This window comes from Dendrobates tinctorius, unplaced genomic scaffold (assembly GCF_039654945.1).
Source record: "Dendrobates tinctorius isolate UK_male_01 unplaced genomic scaffold, ASM3965494v1 ptg000164l, whole genome shotgun sequence".
Taxonomy (NCBI): domain Eukaryota; kingdom Metazoa; phylum Chordata; class Amphibia; order Anura; family Dendrobatidae; genus Dendrobates; species Dendrobates tinctorius.
Window position 1 is genome coordinate 9811766 of NW_027361831.1, and position 22562 is coordinate 9834327.

Consider the following 22562-nt stretch of genomic DNA (forward strand, 5'->3'; position numbering starts at 1 on the left):
TCCACAATTTATTAAAGTAGATAAGCGGGACTTAAAAAAATAAAGGCATGTAGTTACTAACAGAGGCAACTACCTGTCTGTTGTACCCGGCGCCAGTCATTGACTACTCCTACCAGAGATTCAGCTACTCCCTGTCAACAGAGCAGCAGTTTCTTTTCCTGTTGACAGGGTGAGACTGCTGGTGTCATACTGATTGACTCAGCTTCCCCTAACTAGGCATCAGAGAGCTGACTGTCAATCAGCATGACATCAGTAGTTCCCCCCTGTTAACAGGAAAAGAAAGTGCTACTCTGTTGCCAGGGAGTAGCTGAATCTCTGGCAGGATGACTAGTGCCCACCCCATTCTCTCCGTAACTATGGACTTTCGCTAAGGATCAGGCAGGGATTGGGTTCCTGTTTGACGATAGGTGCAGAACCTATATAGGGACATTCAGGGCAGACAGGGTGATTTTAGATCTGCCTAGAGGTCTCCACTCCTCACCTCCCTAGTGTTGTGTTCTCCCCTCCCTCTTCCCCTCGTGTTGCACTTAGTCTTCCCACACTACTAAAGACAGAGAGGGTAGACAAACGAGGGGAACAGGGAGGTTGCCACTGGGTCCAAGAGTCAGAAGGATTAAAAAGGCTTCTGCAAAGCCAAACGCAGAGGCCTTCTGCAGCCAGATGCAGAGCGACCGTCTGCAGCATCTGACATACCCGTGAAACAGGAGTGGTCAATGACTGGTGTCCCGGGTACAACAGAAAAGTAGTTGCCTCTGTTAGCATCTACATGCCTTTTATTTTTTAAAGTCGCAGATGTTCCCTTTAACATGATTGAGATGTGGCAAATTTGAAGGTCAAGTCAAGGTGTAACTACTTGGCCACGAAACCCATGCCATGAAGCTCATGACTTCACATACTGTAATTTTTTGCTGATATTATTGGCAGATGAGTTTTTGTCAGCTTCTGGCCAAGTTCCTATGGTTCCTAAATGCTTTTAAAAATGCAGACTACATGGCTAAAAACATGAATTCAACAGTTTTTAATAAAATATTTATTATTTTCTAGATATGAGAATGGCTTTCTCCCCTGTGAGTTTTCTGATGTTGGAGAAGATGTGAATTCACAGTGAAACATTTCCCACATTCTAAACATGAAAATGGCTTCTCCTCTCTGTGATTTTTTTGATGCTGAAGAAGATGTGATTTGAAGGTAAAACATTTCCCACATTCTGAGCATGAAAATGACTTCTCCCTTGTGTGAATTCTCTCATGTCTCACAAGATCTGATTTATTTGTAAAACATTTTACACATTCTGCACAGGAAAAAGGCTTCTCCCCTGTGTGAGTTCTTTGATGTATAAGAAGATGTGATTTAAAGGTAAAACATTTCCCACATTCTGAACATGAATATGTTTTCTCCCCTGTATGAGATTTTTGATGTGTAATAAGATTTGATTTACCTGCAAAGCACTTCCCACATTCTGAACATGAAAATGGCTTCTCCCCAGTGTGAATTCTCTGATGCCTTACAAGAACTGATTTATCTGTAAAACATTTCTCACATTCTGAACAAGAGAATGGCTTCTTCCCTGTGTGAGTTGTTTGATGTTGAAGAAGACGTGATTTGACAGCAAAACATTTCCCACATTCTGAACATGAAAATGGTTTATCCCCTGTGTGAATTCTTCTATGCCTTAAAAGAACTGATTTATCTGTAAAACTTTTCCCACATTCTGAACAAGAAAATGGCTTCTCCCCTGTGTGAGTTCTTTGATGTTGAAGAAAACGTGATTTAAAGGTAAAACATTTTCCACATTCTGAACATGAAAATGACTTCTTTCTTATGTGAATTTTTTGATGTGTAAGAAAATGTGATTTGAAGATAAATTTTTTCCCACATTCTGAACAAAAACATGGCTTCTCCCTTGTGTGAGTTTTCTGATGTGTAGAAAGATTTGATTTGCCTGCAAAACATTTCCCACATTCTGAACAAGAAAAAGGCTTCTCTCCAGTATGAGTTCTTTGATGTATAAGAAGATGTGATTTGAGGGTAAAACACTTCCCACATTCTAAACAGGAATATGGCTTCTCCTCTGTGTGTATTCTCAGGTGTCTGACAAGATCTGCTTTCTGATTAAAACATTTCCCACAATCTAAACATGGAAAAGTTTTCTCACCTGTGTGACTTCTCTGATGTAAAATAACTTTTGATCTACATAAACTCTTCCCATATTCTGAATATGAATGTAATTTTTTTGCTGTGTGAGTTTTTTCATGTTTAATAAGCTTTGATTTCAGGTTAAAATATCTCCCACATTCTGAACAAGAAAATCTTTTCTCCTCTGTGTAAACTTTTTGATGTGTAACAAAAGATGTTTGGAGGGAATAAGCTTTTCCATATTCTGAGCATGAAAATGGTTCCTCTGGTGTAAGAGCACTTAGATTTTTAATGTCCCTTTTGTGAGTTTTATTTTTCTTAATAGTCTGTGATGAAGCAGAAGTCAGGGCCTGTTTAATAGGATCAGATGATTGATATTTGCTGTAAAGGGATGACGGTAAATCTGGGATAATGGGATACACTTGAATTGTATCCAGTGTTTTATCAATTTCCTCTGATTTAAAAATTGAAGATTTCAGCTGTCCATCTGATCTCCTTTCATCTGCTAAGAATAAAAGCAATTAATATTTTTTAGATAAAAAAATCCTTATAAATTACATTGTTACAACATTCATATTTAAAATGTCCACAAAAATTGCAAGTTATGTAGCACAATTACATTTTTCCCCGAAACAGTTTGTAGACCTGTTTAAAGAACCAGTAGATCATGATGTTCATTTTGCCTACTACTGTAGATATTGGAATAATAAGCCATCAAATAATGTAATGTAGGTGAAAATTATACAATTATACAAAAAAAAATCTACTCTGTCAGTGTAAAAAACAGAAGTATCCTCATTACTATTAGATGAAAGACTCTTGAAAAGCAATAAGGCTTCCATAATCAAATCAAGCAAAATCCGTGCTTCCGAAGCCAAATGTCCTCCTCACTTCTGAGTGTTTTTCAAACACTGTTAGTATCTCTGTTTGGCATTGCTGAAGTAGGAAGAACCCACGAAAAATTTATGGCGCACATGTCTTCAGAAGCACTATGTGTTGGGTACTAAACTGACATAATTATGTGCTAATTTTCAGTCGAATGCATGAGAAATTGCAAAATTGTGGGGTCCATTTTTTCTATGATACTTTGTGAAAACGAAAAAATAAAATCAGGGCTACATCAACATTTTAGTGGAAAAAAAGTATTTGTATTTTATGCATTCAACTTTTTTTGTTAATTAGTGTGAAACACCCAACTTGAATGTGCTGTGCTTTTTGTTATTATGAGAAGTGCAATTTTCTAGAATCTCGACCCCTCCAAGTCACTTTAAAAGGGATTAGGTCCCTGATAAATAGATTTTGTAAATTTCCTTGAACATAACATATCTGGAAGTTAAAATTTTAAGTCTTTTCTAACATCCTAAATAAAATATGGATATTTGAAAAATGCTGCAGCTGTAAAAAAGAAATACGGTACAATGCGTCAACTTTTTTGCGGTATCAATATTTATTTAAAGAGTTTACACATTCAATGTCTGAATATTTCTAAGGGTATGTTTCCACGCTCAAGATTGCATTAGGATTTGCTCAGGATTTGCCGCAGGTAAAATCTGCACCAAATCTGCACCTGAGGTCACTGGCAGGTCACCTGCGCTTTTGATGCAGTTTTTGATGCGTTTTTTGTAAACTAAATAAAGATATATTATTTAACAAAAAAAAGAGTTGTGATGTCATTTCTGTCCAACTTCTTCTTTAACATTTGTTCAACCCACACTCCATTACACACACAGATAGATAGATATGGGATAGATGGATGATAGATATGGGATAGATAGATAGATAGATAGATAGAAGGAATGAGATAGATAGATACATATATCTATAGATATATCTATAGATAGACATAGAGAGATATATCTATCGATATATCTATAGCTATATGTATCGATCTCATTCCTTCTATCTATTTATCCATATCTATCATCTATCTATCCCATATCTATCTATAGATAGATATGGGATAGATAGATAGAAGGAATGAGATAGATAGATGGAATAAGATAGATCTATAGATAGATACAGTAGATCTATAGATAGATATATCTATAGATATATCTATCTGGCTATTAAAATAGGGTGTCCCCACCAAAAAAAATGACGTGGGGTCCCCTTATAATTTATAGCTAGAAAGGCTATGCAGACAGCTGCGGGCTGATATTAATAGCCTAGAGAGCAGGGGTGGGGAACTTTTTTCTGCCAAGGGCCATTTGGAATTTTATAATAGTGTTCGGGGGCCGTATAAAATATTAATAGTGATGAGCGAGTATACTCGTTGCTCGGGTGTCCTCCAAGTATTTTGGCGTGCTCGGAGATTTAATTTATGTCAACACATTTGCATGGTTTCCCCAGTGCAACCATCTCCCCAGGCAGGGCCGTAGTGCACCCATCTCCCTAGTGCAGCCATCTCCTCAGTGCACCCATCTCCCCAGTGCAGCCATCTCCTCAGTGCACCCGTTTCCCCAGTGCAGCCATCTCCCTAGTGCAGCTATCTCCTCAGTGCACCCATCTCCCTAGTGCAGCCATCTACCCAGTGCAGCCATCTCCCCAGTGCACCCCTTTCCCCAGTGCAGCCATCTCCTCAGTGAACCCATCTCCCTAGTGCAGCCATCTCCCTAGTGCAGCGATCTTCTCAGTGCAGCCATCTCCCTAGTGCAGCCATCTCCCTAGTGCAGCCATCTCCTCAGTGCACCCATCTCCTCAGTGCAGTCATCTCCTCAGTGCACCCGTTTCCCCAATGCAGCCATCTCCTCAGTGCAGCCCTTTCCCCAGTGCAGCCCTTTCCCCAGTGCACCCATCACCTCAGTGCACCCATCTCCCCAGTGCAGCCATCTCCCCAGTGCAGCCATCTCCCCAGTGCAGCCATCTCCCCAGTGCACCCATCTCCCTAGTGCACCCATCTCAGTGCAGCCATCTCCCTAGTGCAGCCATCTCCTCAGTGCACCCATTTCCCAGTGCAGCCATCTCCTCAGTGCACCTGTTTCCACAGTGCAGTCATCTCCTCAGTGCACCCATTTCCCCAGTGCAGCCATCTCAGTGCACCCATCTCCTCAGTGCACCCATCTCCCTAGTGCAGCCATCTCAGTGCACCCGTTTCCCCAGTGCAGCCATCTCCTCATTGCACCCGTTTCCCCAGTGCAGCCATCTCCCCAATGCGTTATTCCCAGTGCACCCATTTCCTCAGTGCAGCCATCTCCCTAGTGCAGCCATCTCCTCAGTGCAGCCGTCTCCCTAGTGCAGCCATCTCCCCAGTGCACCCCTTTCCCCAGTGCAGCCATCTCCTCAGTGCAGCCATCTCCTCAGTGAACCCATCTCCCTAGTGCAGCCATCTCCCTACTGCAGCCATCTCCTCAGTGCAGTCATCTCCTCAGTGCAGCCATCTCCCTACTGCAGCCATCTCCTCAGTGCACCCGTTTCCCCAGTGCAGCCATCTCCCCAGTGCAGCCCTTTCCCCAGAGCACCCATCTCCCTAGTGCAGCCATCTCCCCAGTGCAGCCATCTCCCCAGTGCAGCCATCTCCTCAGTGCAGCCATCTCCTCAGTGCACCCATTTCCCTAGGGCAGCCATCTCCTCATTGCACCCATTTCCCAGTGCAGCCATCTCCTTAGTGCACCCGTTTCCACAGTGCAGTCATCTCCTCAGTGCACCCATTTCCCCAGTGCAGCCATCTCCTCTGTGCACCAGTTTCCCCAGTGCAGCCATCTCAGTGCACCCGTTTTTCCTAGTGCACCCATCTCCCTAGTGCACCCATTTCCTCATTGCAGCCATCTCCCTAGTGCAGCTATCTCCTCAGTGCAGCCATCTCCCTAGTGCAGCCATCTCCTCAGTGCACCCGTTTCCCCAGTGCAGCCATCTCAGTGCACCCATCTCCCTAGTGCAGCCATCTCCCTAGTGCACCCATTTCCCCAGTGCAGGCTCCGCTCACTCCCCCCCAGACGATCATTCTACACCCCACCAAGCGCCCATTGCCAATCCCTGGCACTCATTCTCCACCCGGCCCTTCGCTCATCCCCCCCACCGCTTTCTCCCCCTGGCTCACCTGTGGCTTGGGCCGACTCCGTTCCCTGCTGCTTCTTCCTGTTTGTGTGTGAGTGTGCAGTCACGTGGTACCGCACATTAAGGTCATGAATATGGGCGTCACGCCTATGAGAGTGGAGTGGCGTCCATATTTATGATCTTAATGAGCGGTACCATGTGTGACCGCACACTCACACATTAAGAGCAGGACCATCAGAGCTGCAGCGCAGGCACGGCTGGAGGAGGTGAGTATGATGGGGGGGCAAATAGCAAATACGGCCCTGCTGAGCACCGATGGGAAAAGCGCGGCACAATACCGCGCGCACCTCTTAAAAGGGCCCACTGCCAAAAAATGGGGCAGGTGGCTGCGGACCGCACAAGATGATATGGCGAGCCATATATGGCCCGCTGGCCGGACGATCCCCACCCCTGCTAGAGATGGTCCATGGATATTGGACCCCCCCCCGGTTACAAACATTAGCCCGCAGCCGCCCCAGAAATGGCGCATCTCTAAGATGCGCCAATTCCGGCACTTAGCCTCTCTCCTCCCACTGCCGTGTAGCGGTGGCATATGGGGTAATAAGGGGTTAATCTCACCTTTGATTGTAAGGTGACATTAAGCCCGGTTAATAATGGAGAGGTGTCAATAAGATCCCCTCTACTATGCTGTAACATCTGGACGCTGCGTGTTTGACACTGCGGCTGTACACAGCGTCAAACATGCAGCGTTTCCTGACTGGAAACATACCCTAATTCTTTTAAATTGTTGGCAAATTTCAGATTTTTTAAGAAATAAAAGCAAAACAAATTAATCTTAAAATTACAGCTAACGAAGTAAAATGTTTCACAGAAAAATTTTAAAAAACCCTCAAATTTCAGGTGAACCATTACAAAGTTGTCACCACATCGTCACACTAAAGCCGGCGACCCTGCATGGTTCCCCTTCCATGCAGGGATGCTGACACATTCATCGGCCTGGCCATGCCATGAACTCCCCATCTCCTCCTCCCTGACTGTCTGTGCACGCCACACTGACTTCCGGCGGAGCACCTAGTGCGATTGCACACCTGCTCTTAAAGGGGTAGCGCACACATTGTAAATGCCCCCAACCAATAGCTGGGAGGCATCTAGTATACCGTAGAAGGCACCGTCACCAGGGAGATGCCTGAGCAAACTCAATAGTATCCTGAGTAGTGTGTATGTGCAACTGTATGTTGCAAGGCCCCTTGTCCTAGTATCCCTTTTAGTGAGCCTGAACCTGAACTTGAAACTTTGTGTTGCCAGGGCTTGTACCTGACCCTCTGGTCTTTGTGTGGCTGTAGGGTTCAGCAGGTTCGCAGGATGCAGTGACGCGGCACGAGACTGAGTGTGGTTTGTGGAAACAACTTTTATAAACTGTAGCCACTGGGGCTATATTGAGCAAACAAAAGGGGTTAACAAAAACCAGTCCACGCAGGGACTCAACAAACCTAACAACAGTTGCTTATTATGGATGCGACTAACCCGGTTTGCCTGGGGTGCTATAGGCCACGTATGACCAAACTGGGGGTCCTTATCTACTATAATAAACTTATCCTTCCAGGGGTCTGTCAGGTTCACAGGCGTGGCCGCGTAGAGGTCGCTGATGCGGCTGCCTTGTCGCCTCGATACTCCAGGATGAAACTGGGCGCAACAGGCCCTGAAGAAACGATGCCGGTGGGGCGCAACAGGCCCTGAAGAAACGATGCTGGTGGGGCGCAACAGGCCCTGAAGAAACGATGCCGGTGGGGCGCAACAGGCCCTGAAGAAACGGTGACGATGGGGCGCAACAGGCCCTGAAGAAACGGTGACGATGGGTCGTAACAGACCCTGAAGAAACGATGATGATGGGGCGCAACAGGCCCTGAAGAAACTGTGCCGATAGGGCACAACAGGCCCTGAAGGAACAATGCCGGTGGGCGCGGTGATGATGCAGTCTCCAAATGTAACCGTTCACCAGTCTCTGCCCAGAGTCCCTCAGCAAACCGGACAGGGGTCTCTACTGCCGCCTGTAGCGAGTTAGCGCCCCCTGGGGCCGGTGATGACAGGGCCGCAGCTGTGGGAGAAGGCAGGGGGGCAGTGTCCTGACTGCTGTAAAGGAATAGTCTCTAGTCGCAGCGGTCAGTGGAGGTCGTGGACCTGTCACAGCAGGATGGGAAACAGCGGGGGCGGCTGTATGTGACCTATGAGGGGAGCGGCCGCCGGTGCAAGGCTCTCACGTGTCACTAGTCGGTAAGTCCATAGCTTTCCTTTCAAAGGCCCTGTCAGTCTCTCCACAACACACCGTCCGCTCCCTCGGTCCTCTCTGTCTCACATGGCTTCCTGTCTGTTGTCCTGCTCTCTGTCAACTGCCACTTCAGTGCGCCCCCTGCTCCTTTTACCCTTGCCCCGCCCCGTTTCCCTTACAACTTCAGTCAAGTCTCTCCCTTTACTGTTCTTCCAGTATCGTTCCCTCAGGAACCCTGATGGCGGTCCCCTGGGTACCTGCCCGGTCACTGCATGGGAGTCCTCCTCCCCACATTCCTCCACCCTGTAAGCTCGCCAGTCCTCGGGCGAGGGCCTTAATCTATTGAGATTGGTCTGTAGGGGTTTCAATGTTTGTTGCCATATGAATTGTTCTTGCTCATATCGTTCAGGGGGTTTGCCGGCTGTTGACCGCTTGGAGCGTCTAAGTTCAACTGGGGTAGAGTCGTCTGGGGTGCTGGACATTGGTGGGCTGATTGGTGTGGGTGGGCTAATCGTGCCAGATGATTCATTACTGAGTGGAGGGCCTTTGTGTCCTGGGAGACAATCTTCGTCGTCGTCCGGTCCCAACATACGGAAGACGGCACGGATGTCGACGGGGTAGGCTCCGGATGCTTCGGGTCGGAGGAAGTACATGGGCGTAACATATTACGATGCACAATACGAGAGGGCAATGTTTCATCCTTCTCAGGTCGTATCTTGTACACCGGCCCGTCTGGATGGATACGGCGTAAGATCCGATAGGGACTTTCTTCCCAACGTGGCTCCAGTTTGTTCTGGGGGCATTGACCTAGTACAAGCACCCGGTCACCGCTTTGGAGGTGAGGAGGTGGGGTTGCATTCTTCCCTGCGTGCTCCCAGTCTCGGAGCTTGGTGTGTACAATTCGGTGAAGAGTTTGCAGCCGGTGACGATGATTTCGGACCCAAGACGACACTCCAGTCTAGGGCTGAGGCTCTTCGGGGTCTAACTCCACCTCGGTGATCCCTTTACCTTCTCGTCCGAACAACAGGGAATAGGGGGTATAGCCAGTCACTCGATGTACCCTATTGTTATAGACCCAAACTAATTCAGAAACATATTCGGGCCAACGGGCCTTCTTGTCACTCTCCAGAGTGGGCAACATCTGAATTAATGTCCGATTAAATCGTTCACTAGCCCCATTCCCTTGCGGGTGATACGGTGTGGTCCGGGATTTGTCAATTCCATAGAGGTGATGTAATTCTTCCATGACTTTTCCCCCAAAAAATGCTCCCTGATCAGAATGTATTCGTTGAGGACAGCCGTATACTTGTATAAAGTTTCTACAAACTGCGGAGGCAGCTGACTCTGCGGTCTGATCCCGAGTGGGGGTGACCACAGCGAAATTGGTGAAATGATCCACCATGACGAGGCAGTGTTGGTATCCCTGGAATGCGGGACCAATGGTCAGGTAATCCACCGTCAGGAGCTCAAGGGGTGCTGAAGTCACAATTGTCTGTGTTGCGGCTCGCTGAGCGGGCAGTTTGGCCAATTCACATAAGCAGCACGTCCGGCAAACTTCGTCCACAACAGCCGGCAAGCGTGGGTGATAAGCTTTCTGTTGCAACCATTGTAAAGTCTTTTTAACTCCAAAGTGGGACCCTTTTTCGTGAGCCTCTCGAGCCAGTTTGTGTAGTTGAGCTCCGGGCGTAACCACCTGCCAAACTGTCTTTGAGGTTGCTTGCGATGTTACTTTACGGTACAATAATCCCTTTTGGATAACCAACCTCTCTCATTGTCGCAGCATAAGCAACAGGTCTTGAGTCAAATTTTGCCGTTGAGAGTCAGTGGGTAATTGCCCAGCGGCGACCCATGTCCTGAGAAGGCCAACCTCTTTGTCTTCTTGTTGCTGTTGTATCCACTTATCCCAGGATTGTTCCAATATGCCCCTTGGGGTCTCAGAGGAAGATATTATTTTATTGTCAGTTGTAAGCACGGCAGCAGTGAGAGCGAACGGTATTTCCTCTCCTTCTAATTCTTCGTCTCGATTCTGTCCTGGAGTTGTATGTCGAATCCTGGAGATGGCATCTGCATGGACATTCTCGGCCCCTCTTTTGTAGATAATCTTATAATTGTACTTCGCCATCCGGGCCACCCATCGCTGTTCCAGAGCCCCCAATTTGGCGTTTTCCAAATGAGCCAGCGGGTTGTTGTCAGTTCGCACTACCACCTCGGAGCCAGCTAGGTATTGGCGAATCTTTCCGTCATAGCCCACACCACTGCGAAGAGCTCGAGCTTAAAGGAGTTGTAATTGTCAGGGTTACGCTCGGAGTCATGGAGTGATCGACTTCCATATGCGATCACCGTCTCCCGGCCATCCTGAACCTGTGACAACACAGCCCACAGCCCGTGAAGACTCGTGTCAGTGTGCAAGATGAACGGTTGAGAGAAATCCGCGTGAGCCAACACTGGGGCATCCAAGAGCGCAGCCTTGAGGTCTCGGAAGGCCTCTTCCTGAGGGTGTTGCCACTGGATTTTTCGCCCATTGGCCCCAGTGGGAGCCCCCTTCAGCAGGTCGTGCAGGGCTCGAGCTCGACATGCACAATTCTTTACGAAGCGGCGGTAATATCCGGCTAACCCCAGAAAAGCCCGCACATCTTTCACCGTCACGGGGGTAGGCCATTCCTGGATAGCAGCCACCTTCTCCCGGGATGGCCTCACACCTTCTGCCGAAACGACATGACCCAGATACTTAATCTGAGAGCGAAATAGGTGGCATTTCTGAGGCTTCACCTTCAACCCATACTTTTTCAACCGGCTGAGTACCTGTCCCAACCGCTTCAGGTGATCCTCAAAGGTGGCGGCATAGACGATGATGTCGTCCAGATAGATCAACGTAGCCTCAAAATTGAGATCTCCCAGACACCGCTCCATCAATCGCTGAAAGGTCCCGGGGGCGTTGGCCAGCCCGAACGGCATCCGATTAAACTCAAACAGTCCCATGGGCAATATGAACGCCGTCTTGGCTCTATCTTCTTCTGACATGGGCACCTGCCAGTACCCACTGGCCAAGTCCAGGGTTGAAAAATATGTTGCTTTTCCCAAGGCTGACAGGGATTCTTCTATGCGGGGCGGTGGATATGAGTCTTTAATAGTGCAAGCATTCAGTTTACGATAATCCACACAGAATCGTAGTGTACCATCTTTCTTCCGGACCAACACAATTGGGGCCGCCCAGGGGCTTTGACTTTCCCGTATCACCCCTTTTCGCAGCATTTGGGCCAGCAAAGTTTTCACCTCTTGATAGAGTTGTGGCGGAATCTGTCGATATCGTTCCTGGATAGGGGCCGCTCCTGCTGTGGGGATTTCATGATTGATGGCGGTGGTACACCCAAAATCGTCCTCATGACTAGCAAATACTTCATGGTACTGTCCCAGCAATGTTTTTATCTGTGAGAGTTGGGCTGCAGTTAATCCAGAAAGCTCAGCCCGCATCTGCTCCAAAATATTTCGGCCCTTCTCTTGTGCCGAGACTTCGTGGGCCTGTAAGGTTCGTATTGTTACTTCCCAAGGATCCTCGGGGTGTACTCTTAATTGAACCACAGGAGCTGGCAGCACTTCTTCTAAAGGCCTTACTAGTTTGGCCAGCACAGTCCGTGCTTTCAGAACGGTGTCTTGGTCTTCAAGGTTAACGCAGTGCACCAGGACGGCTCCTTTTTGCACGGTAGCCAGGGAACGGCCAACAGTATGCCAGGAGGTAAGCGAGTGACATGGTTCCACCTGCACCTCCACGCCCTCCAAGGGTATCGGGGCTCGAATGGGCAGGGCCACCACAGTCTGTCCAGGAGGTAACATAAGCAGGGGAGTCGCTGGCGTGATGACCTTACCCAGAGCCTCGCCTTCCTGGCAGTCCTGATGTACCCGTGCTCCCCGCACCAGCTGCTGGAATACCTGTCCCTGGGCTGTGCGAGAGCCCCACTGCTTCAGAATCCTCTGTGTAGGGTCATTGAGCAGTAGGTTGCCGAACTCTCGTAGAACATTCATGCCTAGGGTGACGGGGTGTTGCTTATCAGCTTCTCCTTAAGTCAGTACCACCCCTCTGCGACCAAGGGATTTACCGCCCAGCGTCACTTGCACCCACACCACCCCAGCAACTGGGACCGGCAGTTGGTTGGCAGCTACTAGTCTGATCACGGGCCCCCACTGAGACCTTGCTGCTTCTGGGAAGTTCTGTTGAAAATACGTTGCGGGCATAGTGGTTACTTGTGACCCCGTGTCCACCAGGCACCGGACGGCCCGGCCCTCCACTTCTGCCTAAACCACCGGGCATTTTGCTACCAAATCTTCGGGACTTCCACCACCCCTAGTTGTGGTTTTCGGCTCCGAGCGGCGTCCCCCCCAGCCCGGAGCCCTTTAGTTTAATGGCGGCCGGGGTGGGTATCTCCCACGCCGCGGACACTCTCGGGCAAAGTGGCCTGGTTCTCCACACTCAAAACACCAGGCCTGTGTGGGTTGACCACCCCAAGGGGAGCGTGGTCCCCAGAAGCCGGGGTTAAAGCTAGGTCGTCCAGTCCCTGTCTCGGTTCTTCTCTTTACTTTGGCCAACTCACCCTTAATACTTTTCAGCTCTTGCTTCATCTCTTCCACCCACTGAGGCTCCTTGACTACATTTGCGGAGGCCTCCACACCTCGGACTTTCCCCACGGGGACCGCCATCCCCTGCTCCTGCTCTCGAGCACGTGCCTGACTCCCCACTTCTGAAAAATCTATTCGGGGATTCATTCTGATCTGTTCCCGCAGTGCCTGTTTGACTAATGGATCCCGCAAACCAGTCACCAGTAGGTCACATAGGGTAATGTCAACAGGTCCTGCCCCTATCCCGTCCTTTCTTTCTATAGCCGTATGCAATTCCTGGAGGACTTTCATATACTCTGTGATCGTCTCCCCCTCTACCTGCATCCGACTAAACAAACGGGTTCTTAACTCTCCCACATTAGTAGGGTCCCCATGGGTCTGTTCCATTATCTGTAACACTTTTTCAAAAGTGTTGCGGTGACTCGGAGGTTTCAACATCACTGACCTCCGCGCCTCCCCGTCCAGTGCCATGAGTGCCACCACGGCCTCCAGATCAGGTGTCATTGGGTGCATCCGGAAGAGCCCCCGCATCCGCTCTGTCCAGCTCCATAACATAGTATTGGAGCCGGAAAATCTAGGCAGGTTGTTCAGCATGGCCCCCAATGATATGCTGGTACGGGGACCCTCATCATTTGTAGAGTTTACAGCTCTACCCTGATCTGGGGCACCACTGTCTGTGCTCAGAGACTGCATCCTGCTGACTACGCCAAGTGTAGGGTTCGGCAGGTTCGCAGGATGCAGTGACGAGGCAAGAGACTGAGTGTGGTTTGTGGAAACAACTTTTATAAACTGTAGCCGCTGGGGCTATGTTAAGCAAACAAAAGGGGTTAACAATAACCAGTCCACGCAGAGACTCAACAAACCTAACAACACTTTCTTATTATGGATGCGACTAACCCGGTTTGCCCGGGGTGCTATAGGCCACATATGACCAAACTGGGGGTCCTTATCTACTATAATAAACTTTTCCTTCCAGGGGTCTGTCAGGTTCACTGGCGTGGCCGCGTAGAGGTCGCTGATGCAGCTGCCTTGTCGCCTCGATACTCCAGGATGAAACTGGGCGCAACAGGCTCTGAAGAAACTATGCCGGTGGGGCGCAACAGGCCCTGAAGAAACGATGCCGGTGGGGCGCAACAGGCCCCGAAGAAACGGTGATGATTGGGCGCAACAGGCCCTGAGGAAATGGTGACGGTGGGGCGCAACAGGCCCTGAAGAAACGATGATGATGGGGCGCAACAGGCCCTGAAGAAACGGTGCCGATGGGGTGCAACAGGCCCTGAAGGAACAATGCCGGTGGGCGCGGTGATGACGCAGTCTCCAAATGTAACCGTTCACCAGTCTCTGCCCAGAGTCCCTCAGCAAACCGGACGGGAACCTCTACTGCCGCCTGTAGCGAGGTGGCGCCCCCTGGGGCCGGTGATGACAGGGCCGCAGCTGTGAGAGAAGGCAGGGGGGGCAGTGTTCTGACTGCTGTAAAGGAAGTCTCATGTCGCAGCGGTCAGTGGAGGTCGTGGACCTGTCACAGCAGCATGGGAAACAGCGGGGGCGGCTGTATGTGACCGTATGAGGGGAGCAGTGCAAGGCTCTCACGTGTCACTAGTCGGTAAGTCCGTAGCTTTCCTTTCACAGGGCCCTGTCGGTCTCTCCACAACACACCGTCCGCTCCCTCGGTCCTCTCTGTCTCACACGGCTTCCTGTCTGTTGTCCTGCTCTCTGTCAACTGCCACTTCAGTGCGCCCCCTGCTCCTTTTACCCTTGCCCCACCCCGTTTCCTTGACAACTTCAGTCAAGTCTCTCCCTTTACTGTTCTCCAAGTATCGTTCCCTCAGGAACCCTGATGGCGGTCCCCTGGGTACCTGCCCGGTCACTGCATGGGAGTCCTCCTCCCCACATGGCCAAGGCCTGAAACCATACCCAGCAGTCCCCGAGCCCTGAGAAGTCGCATCTGTGGCCCCTGAACCCTGAGAAGCCACACTGGTGGTAACTAAACCCTGTGAAGTCGCACCGGCGGTAACTTAACCCCGAGGATACAACGGTACATGAACCCTGAAACAGCTGCACCAGCGATCTCTGAACCTTGAGAAGCTGCACCGGCAGTCCCCGAACCCTGAGAAGCCGCACTGGTGGTAACTAAACCCTGTGATGCCGCACCGGCGGTAACTTAACCCCGAGGACACTACAACGGTCCCTGAACCCTGCAACCGTTCCGTTGGTACTTGAACCTGCAGCTGTGTCTGGTTAGCGTTCCTGTGTCTGTTCTGTCCAAGCCTATTCCAGTATCCGAATCCAGTCCTGTCTGTGACTCCGTGTCAGTATTTATTCTGTCAGAGCACCCAGAACTGGAGAAGTCTGAACAAATTCCGAATCCTGCCTATCAGTGACTCAGATTCCTGTGTCAGCGAACCTGAGCCTTGAGGTCAGTAGCCACATTACCTGGGACTGCCTAGGAGTGGTACCTAGTGGCTACCTGCAGCTCAAGCCTCACTCCACCTCAGAAGCTCAAGTGAAAATCAGGTAGACCCTTAGCCATGTCTCTCTTAGGTAATCCTGGCCCTGTGGCACAGTGGGTCCATGAACCACGTGCGCCATCTTCGGACATTACCTACGTAAAAGTGCCATGTCAGATTTGAAAGATGGGGCCCAGTTAGGAACACAAATCTTGCTACTGGAAGTGGTTAAATCAGAGTATTTTGGCCACTAACTACCATAGACAAAAATTGAATATAGACAATAACACGTCTACTGAAATTATCAAACTCAACAGTTTTCAAAGTCAATAATTTAGTAACTAGTGGTTAAACATCTCTGGAGTAGGTATGTGCACACCATGAGGATTTGCCTGCAGAATTTTCTGCACAGAATCTGCACCTCTTGCCAGAAAACGCAGGTAAAAATCCAAGCGTTTTTGATGAGTTTTTCATGCGGATTGTATGCGTTTTTGTAAGCTAAATAAAGATATGTTATTTAACAAAAAAAAAAGATTTGTGATGTCATTTCTGGTCCAACCTCCTCTTTTACATTTGTCCAACCCATACTCCATTACACACACAGATAGACAGATACAATGCCTTGCGAAAGTATTCGGCCCCCTGGAACTTTTCAACCTTTTCCCACATATCATAGAATGGCCAAGTCAAAGTCCAGACCTGAATCCAATCAAGAATCTGTGGAAAGAGCTGAAAACTGCTGTTCACAAACGATCACCATCAAACTTCACTGAGCTCGAGCTGTTTGCCAAGGAAGAATGGGCAAGAATTTCAGTCTCTTGATGTACAAAATTGATAGAAACATACCCCAAGCAACTTGCAGCTGTAATCGCAGAAAGGTGGCGCAACAAAGAATTAAGCTAAAGGGGCCGAATAATATTGCATGCCCCACTTTTCAGTTTTTGAATTTCCACAAAAATTTAAAATAACCAATAAATTTCATTCAACTTCACAATTGTGTCCCACTTGTTGTTGATTCTTCACCAAAAATTTACATTTGGTATCTTTATGTTGCATGATATGTGGGAAAAGGTTGAAAAGTTCCAGGGGGCCGAATACTTTCGCAAGGCACTGTAAATCGATAGATATATATCTATAGATAGATAGATATACACTGCTCAAAAAATAAAGGGAACACTTAAACAACAGAATATAACTCCACGTAAATCAAACTTCTGTGAAATCAAACTGTCCACTTAGGAAGCAACACTGATTGACATTCAATTTCACATGCTGTTGTGCAAATGGAATAGACAACAGATGGAAATTATTGGCAATTATCAAGACACACTCAATAAAGGAGTGGTTCTGCAGGTGGGGACCACAGGCCACATCTCAGTACCAATGCTTTCTGGCTGATGTTTTGGTCACTTTTGAATGTTGGTTGTGCTTTCACAATCGTGGCAGCATGAGATGGACTCTACAACCCACACAAGTGGCTCAGGTAGTGCAGCTCATCCAGGATGGCACATCAATGTGAGCTATGGCAAGAAGGTTTGCTGTGTCTGTCAGCGTAGTGGCCAGAGGCTGGAGGTGCTACCAGGAGACAGGATAGTACACCAGAAGACATGGAGGGGGCCGAAGGACGTCAACAACCCAGCAGCAGGATCGCTACCTCAGCCTTTGTGCAAGGAGAAACAGGAGCCCTGCAAAATGACCTCCAGCAGGCCACAAATGTGCATGTCTGCACAAACAGTTAGAAAACGACTCCATGAGGATTGTCTGAGGGCCCGACGTCCACAGATGGGGGTTGTGCTCACAGCCCAACACCGTGCAGGACACTTGGCATTTGCCACAGCACACCAGAATTGGCAAATTCACCACTGGCGCCCTGTTCTCTTCACAGATGAAAGCAGGTTCACACTGAGCACATGTGACAGACATGACAGAGTCTGGAGACGACGTGAAGAGCGATCTGCTGTCTGCAACATCCTTCAGCATGACCGGTTTGGCAGTGGGTCAGTAATGGTGTGGGGTGGCATTTCTTTGTAGGGCCGCACAGCCCTCCATGTGCTTGCCAGAGGTAGCCTGACTGCCATTTGGTACCGAGATGAGATCCTCAGACCCCTTGAGACCATATGCTGTTGCGGTTGGCCCTGGGTTCCTCCTAATGCAGGACAATGCCAGACCTCATGTGGCTGGAGTGTGTCAGCAGTTCCTGCAAGATGAAGGCATTGAAGCTATGGACTGGCCCACCAGTTTCCCAGACCTGAATCCGATTGAACACATCTAGGACATCATGTCTCGCTCCATCCACCAATGTCACGTTGCACCACAGACTGTCCAGGAGTTGGTAGATGCTTTAGTCCAGGTCTGGGAGGAGATCCCTCAGGAGACCATCCGCCACCTCATCAGGAGCATGCCCAGGCATTGTAGGGAGGTCATACAGGCACGTGGAGGCCACACACAATACTGAACATTATTTTGACTTGTTTTAAGGACATTACATTCCACTTTAATTTTGTGTGTGACTCCAAATCCAGGCCTCCATAAGTTAATAAATTTTATTTCCATTGATCATTTTTGTGTGAGTTTGTTGTCAGCACATTCAACTTTGTACAGAACAAAGTATTCAATGAGAATATTTCATTCATTCAGATCTAGGATGCGTTATTTTAGTGTTCCCTTTATTTTTTTGAGCAGTGTATCTATCTATAGATATAGCCATATCTATCCATAGATCTATCTATAGCTATATCCATAAATATATCTGATTTTTGATATATCTATGGCTAGATAAATAATAGCAAGGCCGATTATTCATGCACAATATTTAATTTGGGGGGAAAAAAAACAGGGAAAAATGGCGTCGGCTCCCACGCAAGTTTCTGCAACAGAGAAGAAAAGCCGGGGGCCAATATTTGTAGCAGGGGGGGTAATACCCATGGATCTTCCCAAGCTATGAATATCTGTCTGCATAGCCTTTACTGGCTATTAAAATAGGGGGACCTCCCCCCCAAAAAAAATGACTTTAGGTCCCCCTATATTTTATAGCAAGAAAGGCTACGCAGACAGCTGCGGGCTGATATTCATAGCCTAGGAAGGGGCCATGGATATTAAACCCCCCCCCCGGCTACAAACAGCAGCCCGCAGCCGCCCCAGAAATCGCGCATCTGTACGATGTGCCAATTCTGGCACTCAGCCCCTCTGTTCCCACTGCCGTGTAGCAGTGGCATATGGGGTAATAAGGGGTTAATGTCACCTTACTATTGTAAGGTGACATTAAGCCAGGGTAATAATGGAGAGAAGTCAATAAGACACCTATCCATTATTAATGTTATAGTAAGAAAGGGTTAAAAACACACACACATAATAAAGTATTTTAATGAAATAAAACACGACACAGTTTTTCATAAGTTTTATTGTACGCCTAAATCCATTTGAATCCATCGATCACCTGCAAAAAAAATTAAATAAACAAACCAACAGTATACTCCCTGTCTGACGTAAACCCATTAATAACTATTGTCCCACGACGATCTCCCCTATACAGCTGTCACATCAGTAGATGTGACCGCTCTATAGGCCTCCGAAGACACACTGACTGGAGATAACACTCCCGCAGTGTGTCATCAGAGTTAAGCCTCTCGCTTTATGGCACTACAGTGTGAGAAAATTCTCACGTTGTAGTGCCGCAAAGTGACACGTGAGTTCAGGTGATCTGTCGGCAGCGGAGTGATACAATGCGGATCATTATCTCTGCCATTGTATCACCAGAGCCCCTGGAGAGCGGTCGCATCAGCTGATGTGACAGCTCTCCACAGATCGTCGTGGGACAATCGTTATTAATTGGATTACGTCAGACACAGGGAGTATAGTGTTTATTATTTTAATTTTTTTTCAGGTGAGCGAGGGCTTCGGGGATTAGGTGTAGATGGTATGAACTATATATATGTGTGTGTGTGTTTTTTTTTTTTACATTCAACACATTAGCCAGATGATGGGACTACTACTGTCCCATCATTGCTAATGTGTCACTCACTGTCACTGTAGCAGGCAAAGCTGGATGAGACTTGTAGGCCCATCGGATGATGCCTGCATACACACGCGCAGACCCCACACACACACAAGCCCCCATATAGTAACCATGAGCTGCATCACATTTAAAGGGAATATGTCATACCCCCAAGACATATATGACCTATTAGTATGGGCATATAGGTAATAGAAATGTTACACTATTTCTGCCTGTATGCATCATATTAATGGTTTTGTGATGGGAAATGTTATATTGTTTCTATGTTAACGATTTCTTTCAGTCTCCAGGGTGTGCGGTGCTGGAGGAAATCACTGCCTCCTGTCCTCATTGTAATACTTACCCCCTCCCATCAACATCAGTTATGGATCCGGAATCCCACAGCTGCTCCCTGCACTCCATTAGAAATACATACCTCATCCTCTCTTCTGTGGGCACTGCACTGAGGGATCTGCTGCACAGGCGCCGGTGACTTCCGCTCCAGTGTCCTCTCTCCACTTCCTCCCTGCATAGTCATCACCATGTACACATGGTTCCAAGCGAAGACTGTGCAGGGAGGAAGTGGGGAGAGAATCTCATCGTCGCGCACACTGGAGGTCACAGTGACTCCCCAGCACCTACGCAGTTAATCCCCGAGTGCAGTGCTCACAGCAGGGGGGATGAGGTATATATTTATGAGGGAGTGCAGGGCACAGGCGCGATATTCCGGGGCCATAACTGATGCTGATGGGAGGAGGTAAGTATTACAATTAGAACAGGAGGCAGGGATTTCTTCAAGCACCGCACGCCACAGAGCCTGGAAGAAATCATTAACATAAAGACAGAATCTAACATTTCTCCGCAACAAGATTGCTAATATGAGGAATACAGGTAGGACCCGTGTAACATTTCTATTACCTGTATGCCCATATTAATAGGTCATATACATCCCGGAGAGTGACAGATTCCCTTTAAAGCACGACTCCAGCATTTTTTTCATTTCACCGCTGGAGTCGTGCCTTAAAATCCAAGACCTCTACCGACTGTCTGATGCTCAACTTCCGGCGTTTTCATCTGTTTTCTCCTCCACCTCCTGCAGTTTAGAGACCTCTGCGCCACTCCATCAAACACTGGGGCGGCGGACAGGTCACAATCAATGTAAGTCTATGAGAGCCTCTTTCTGGCTCTGTTCTCACCTCTTTCTGTCTTTCATAGACTTACATTGAACGTTTAGAAGCTGCGCGCACAAGTTTGAGCTGCAGGACTGGAGCGGTGTCAAAGAACGGTGAATACACCAGACGATGAGTATATGACCGGGGCTGGGGACTTGCGCTTAAAGCACCACTCCAGCGGTGAAAAAATAAAACCCCGCTGATGTGGTGCTTTAGTAATAAGATTTAATCTTTACTAGTTAGTTTTTTTAAGAAGAGGCTACTACGTCCATTAAAAAAACTAACTAGTAAAGTTTTAAAACCACTTTTTTTTGCTAAAAAATATTGTTCTCTATGTGGTATATTTGGTGAAGGAAGGTTTTGTTTCTTGATTAAATAATATCTTTTTGGCTACTTTTCTGGATTTAATAATAAGCTATTATTATAAAGTTAATTACTGCTTGGAATAAATGTCTGCAGTCACGTTATGTGACTACAGACTGCCAAATCATGACAGGGAGCGCCTGCTGCAAGAGACCCCAATATCACTGGCGTTATCAGGCGGTCATGAGACCACGTTTGGTATGTGCATATGTCCACTAGAAAGGTTTGGTTTCTCTAAATAGAAGAGAATTGAGAGAAGCCGAAAGAGTTGTCACACGAGGGCATGCTGACATCAGCAATACTGGGCCCATTGTTACTGTACATGGGGAAATTCGGAACATTATTAAATGTTAAGTGTGCACTTCAGCATTATTGTTATAGGGGCACTCAATATTGTGGCCATCAAAGTTGCATATGGGGTATTATTACATTTTAGGGACAAAACGTGACGGGCACTAGCACAGGGCATTAACCCCTTTCTGCCATATGACGTACGATCCCGTCCATGTGCCCTGGGACTTAATTCCCAGGGACGGGATAGTACGTCATAGCGATCAGCGGCGCTCACTTAAATAAATTAAATAAGTATTAAAATGACCACATATACATGAATCCATAGAAAATAAACCCAAAAACAGGGCAGCAGCAAGACACAAAAAATAGTTATATATTCAATCACAGATATAATCCTGATTAATTTGTAAAAAACTTTCTTATGTGCAAAAAAGCATCATACATTATTACTATAAACGTCACACTGAAAAAATATTTAATATAATCTTGCCCAATTACTCAACAAAATGCCAAAAAATGACTGTGCAAAATCAAGCTAGCAATAAAGCTTATACTTTATAATAGACTACAGCATTTTAAAGCAGATTGTTTGTATAAATTTGTCTGTATATAATTATAGGGACAGAAACAATCTTGTTCCTCACTGCACAAAAATACTGCTAAACAGAACTCCACTAATAATGCCCAAATAGCTTAACAAAACAATAGTAAAAATTGCTTAATACAAAATTACCAGGGCAGAAGAAATCCAACTCCTTAATAGAGCGCTCTGCCAGCAAATTGTTTATAAAACATTATCCATGTAAAATTATGTGGACGGAACCGATACTGTCACCAATAGCGCCACAGCGTTTTATATTAGAAACAATGTCCCAGACAAGAAACAAGGGGCATAAATGGTGTTTTTACCTGAAAAGGTGCCGATAAATAGTGTCCCGCTGCTGAGCCCTGCACCCCGATGCGTGTTTCGCTCTACTGCTTCTTCCGGAAGGATTATATCTGTGATTGAATATATAACTATTTTTTGTGTCTTGCTGCTGCCCTGTTTTTGGGTTTATTTTCTATGGATTCATGTATATGTGGTCATTTTAATACTTGTTAAATTTTTCAATAAAAAAGGAATTTATTTAATTTATTTAAGTGGTTCGCTTCCTTGTGGTTGATACATTGATTTGTTGCCACCCTGTTTGTTGAAATATTTAGTTTGAAGTGCCATATGGTAATATTTGGACGCATTGTGTATATACTTTTATATCAAGACAAAATGGACAGCAACTTTTGGGGTC

General features: G+C 47.3%; 1 protein-coding gene across 1 annotated transcript in view; it reads right to left on the reverse strand.

Moving 5' to 3' along the window:
* Nucleotides 1-271: 271 nt before the first annotated feature.
* The window catches only part of LOC141053020 (uncharacterized), a 62225-nt gene continuing 39934 nt past the window's right edge, over nt 272-22562 (reverse strand). Inside the window, exon 11 of the mRNA XM_073550350.1 lies at nt 272-2641. Coding sequence (XP_073406451.1) covers nt 1041-2641 — 1601 coding nt within the window. The 3' untranslated portion in view covers nt 272-1040. The remainder of the gene's footprint in view (nt 2642-22562) is intronic.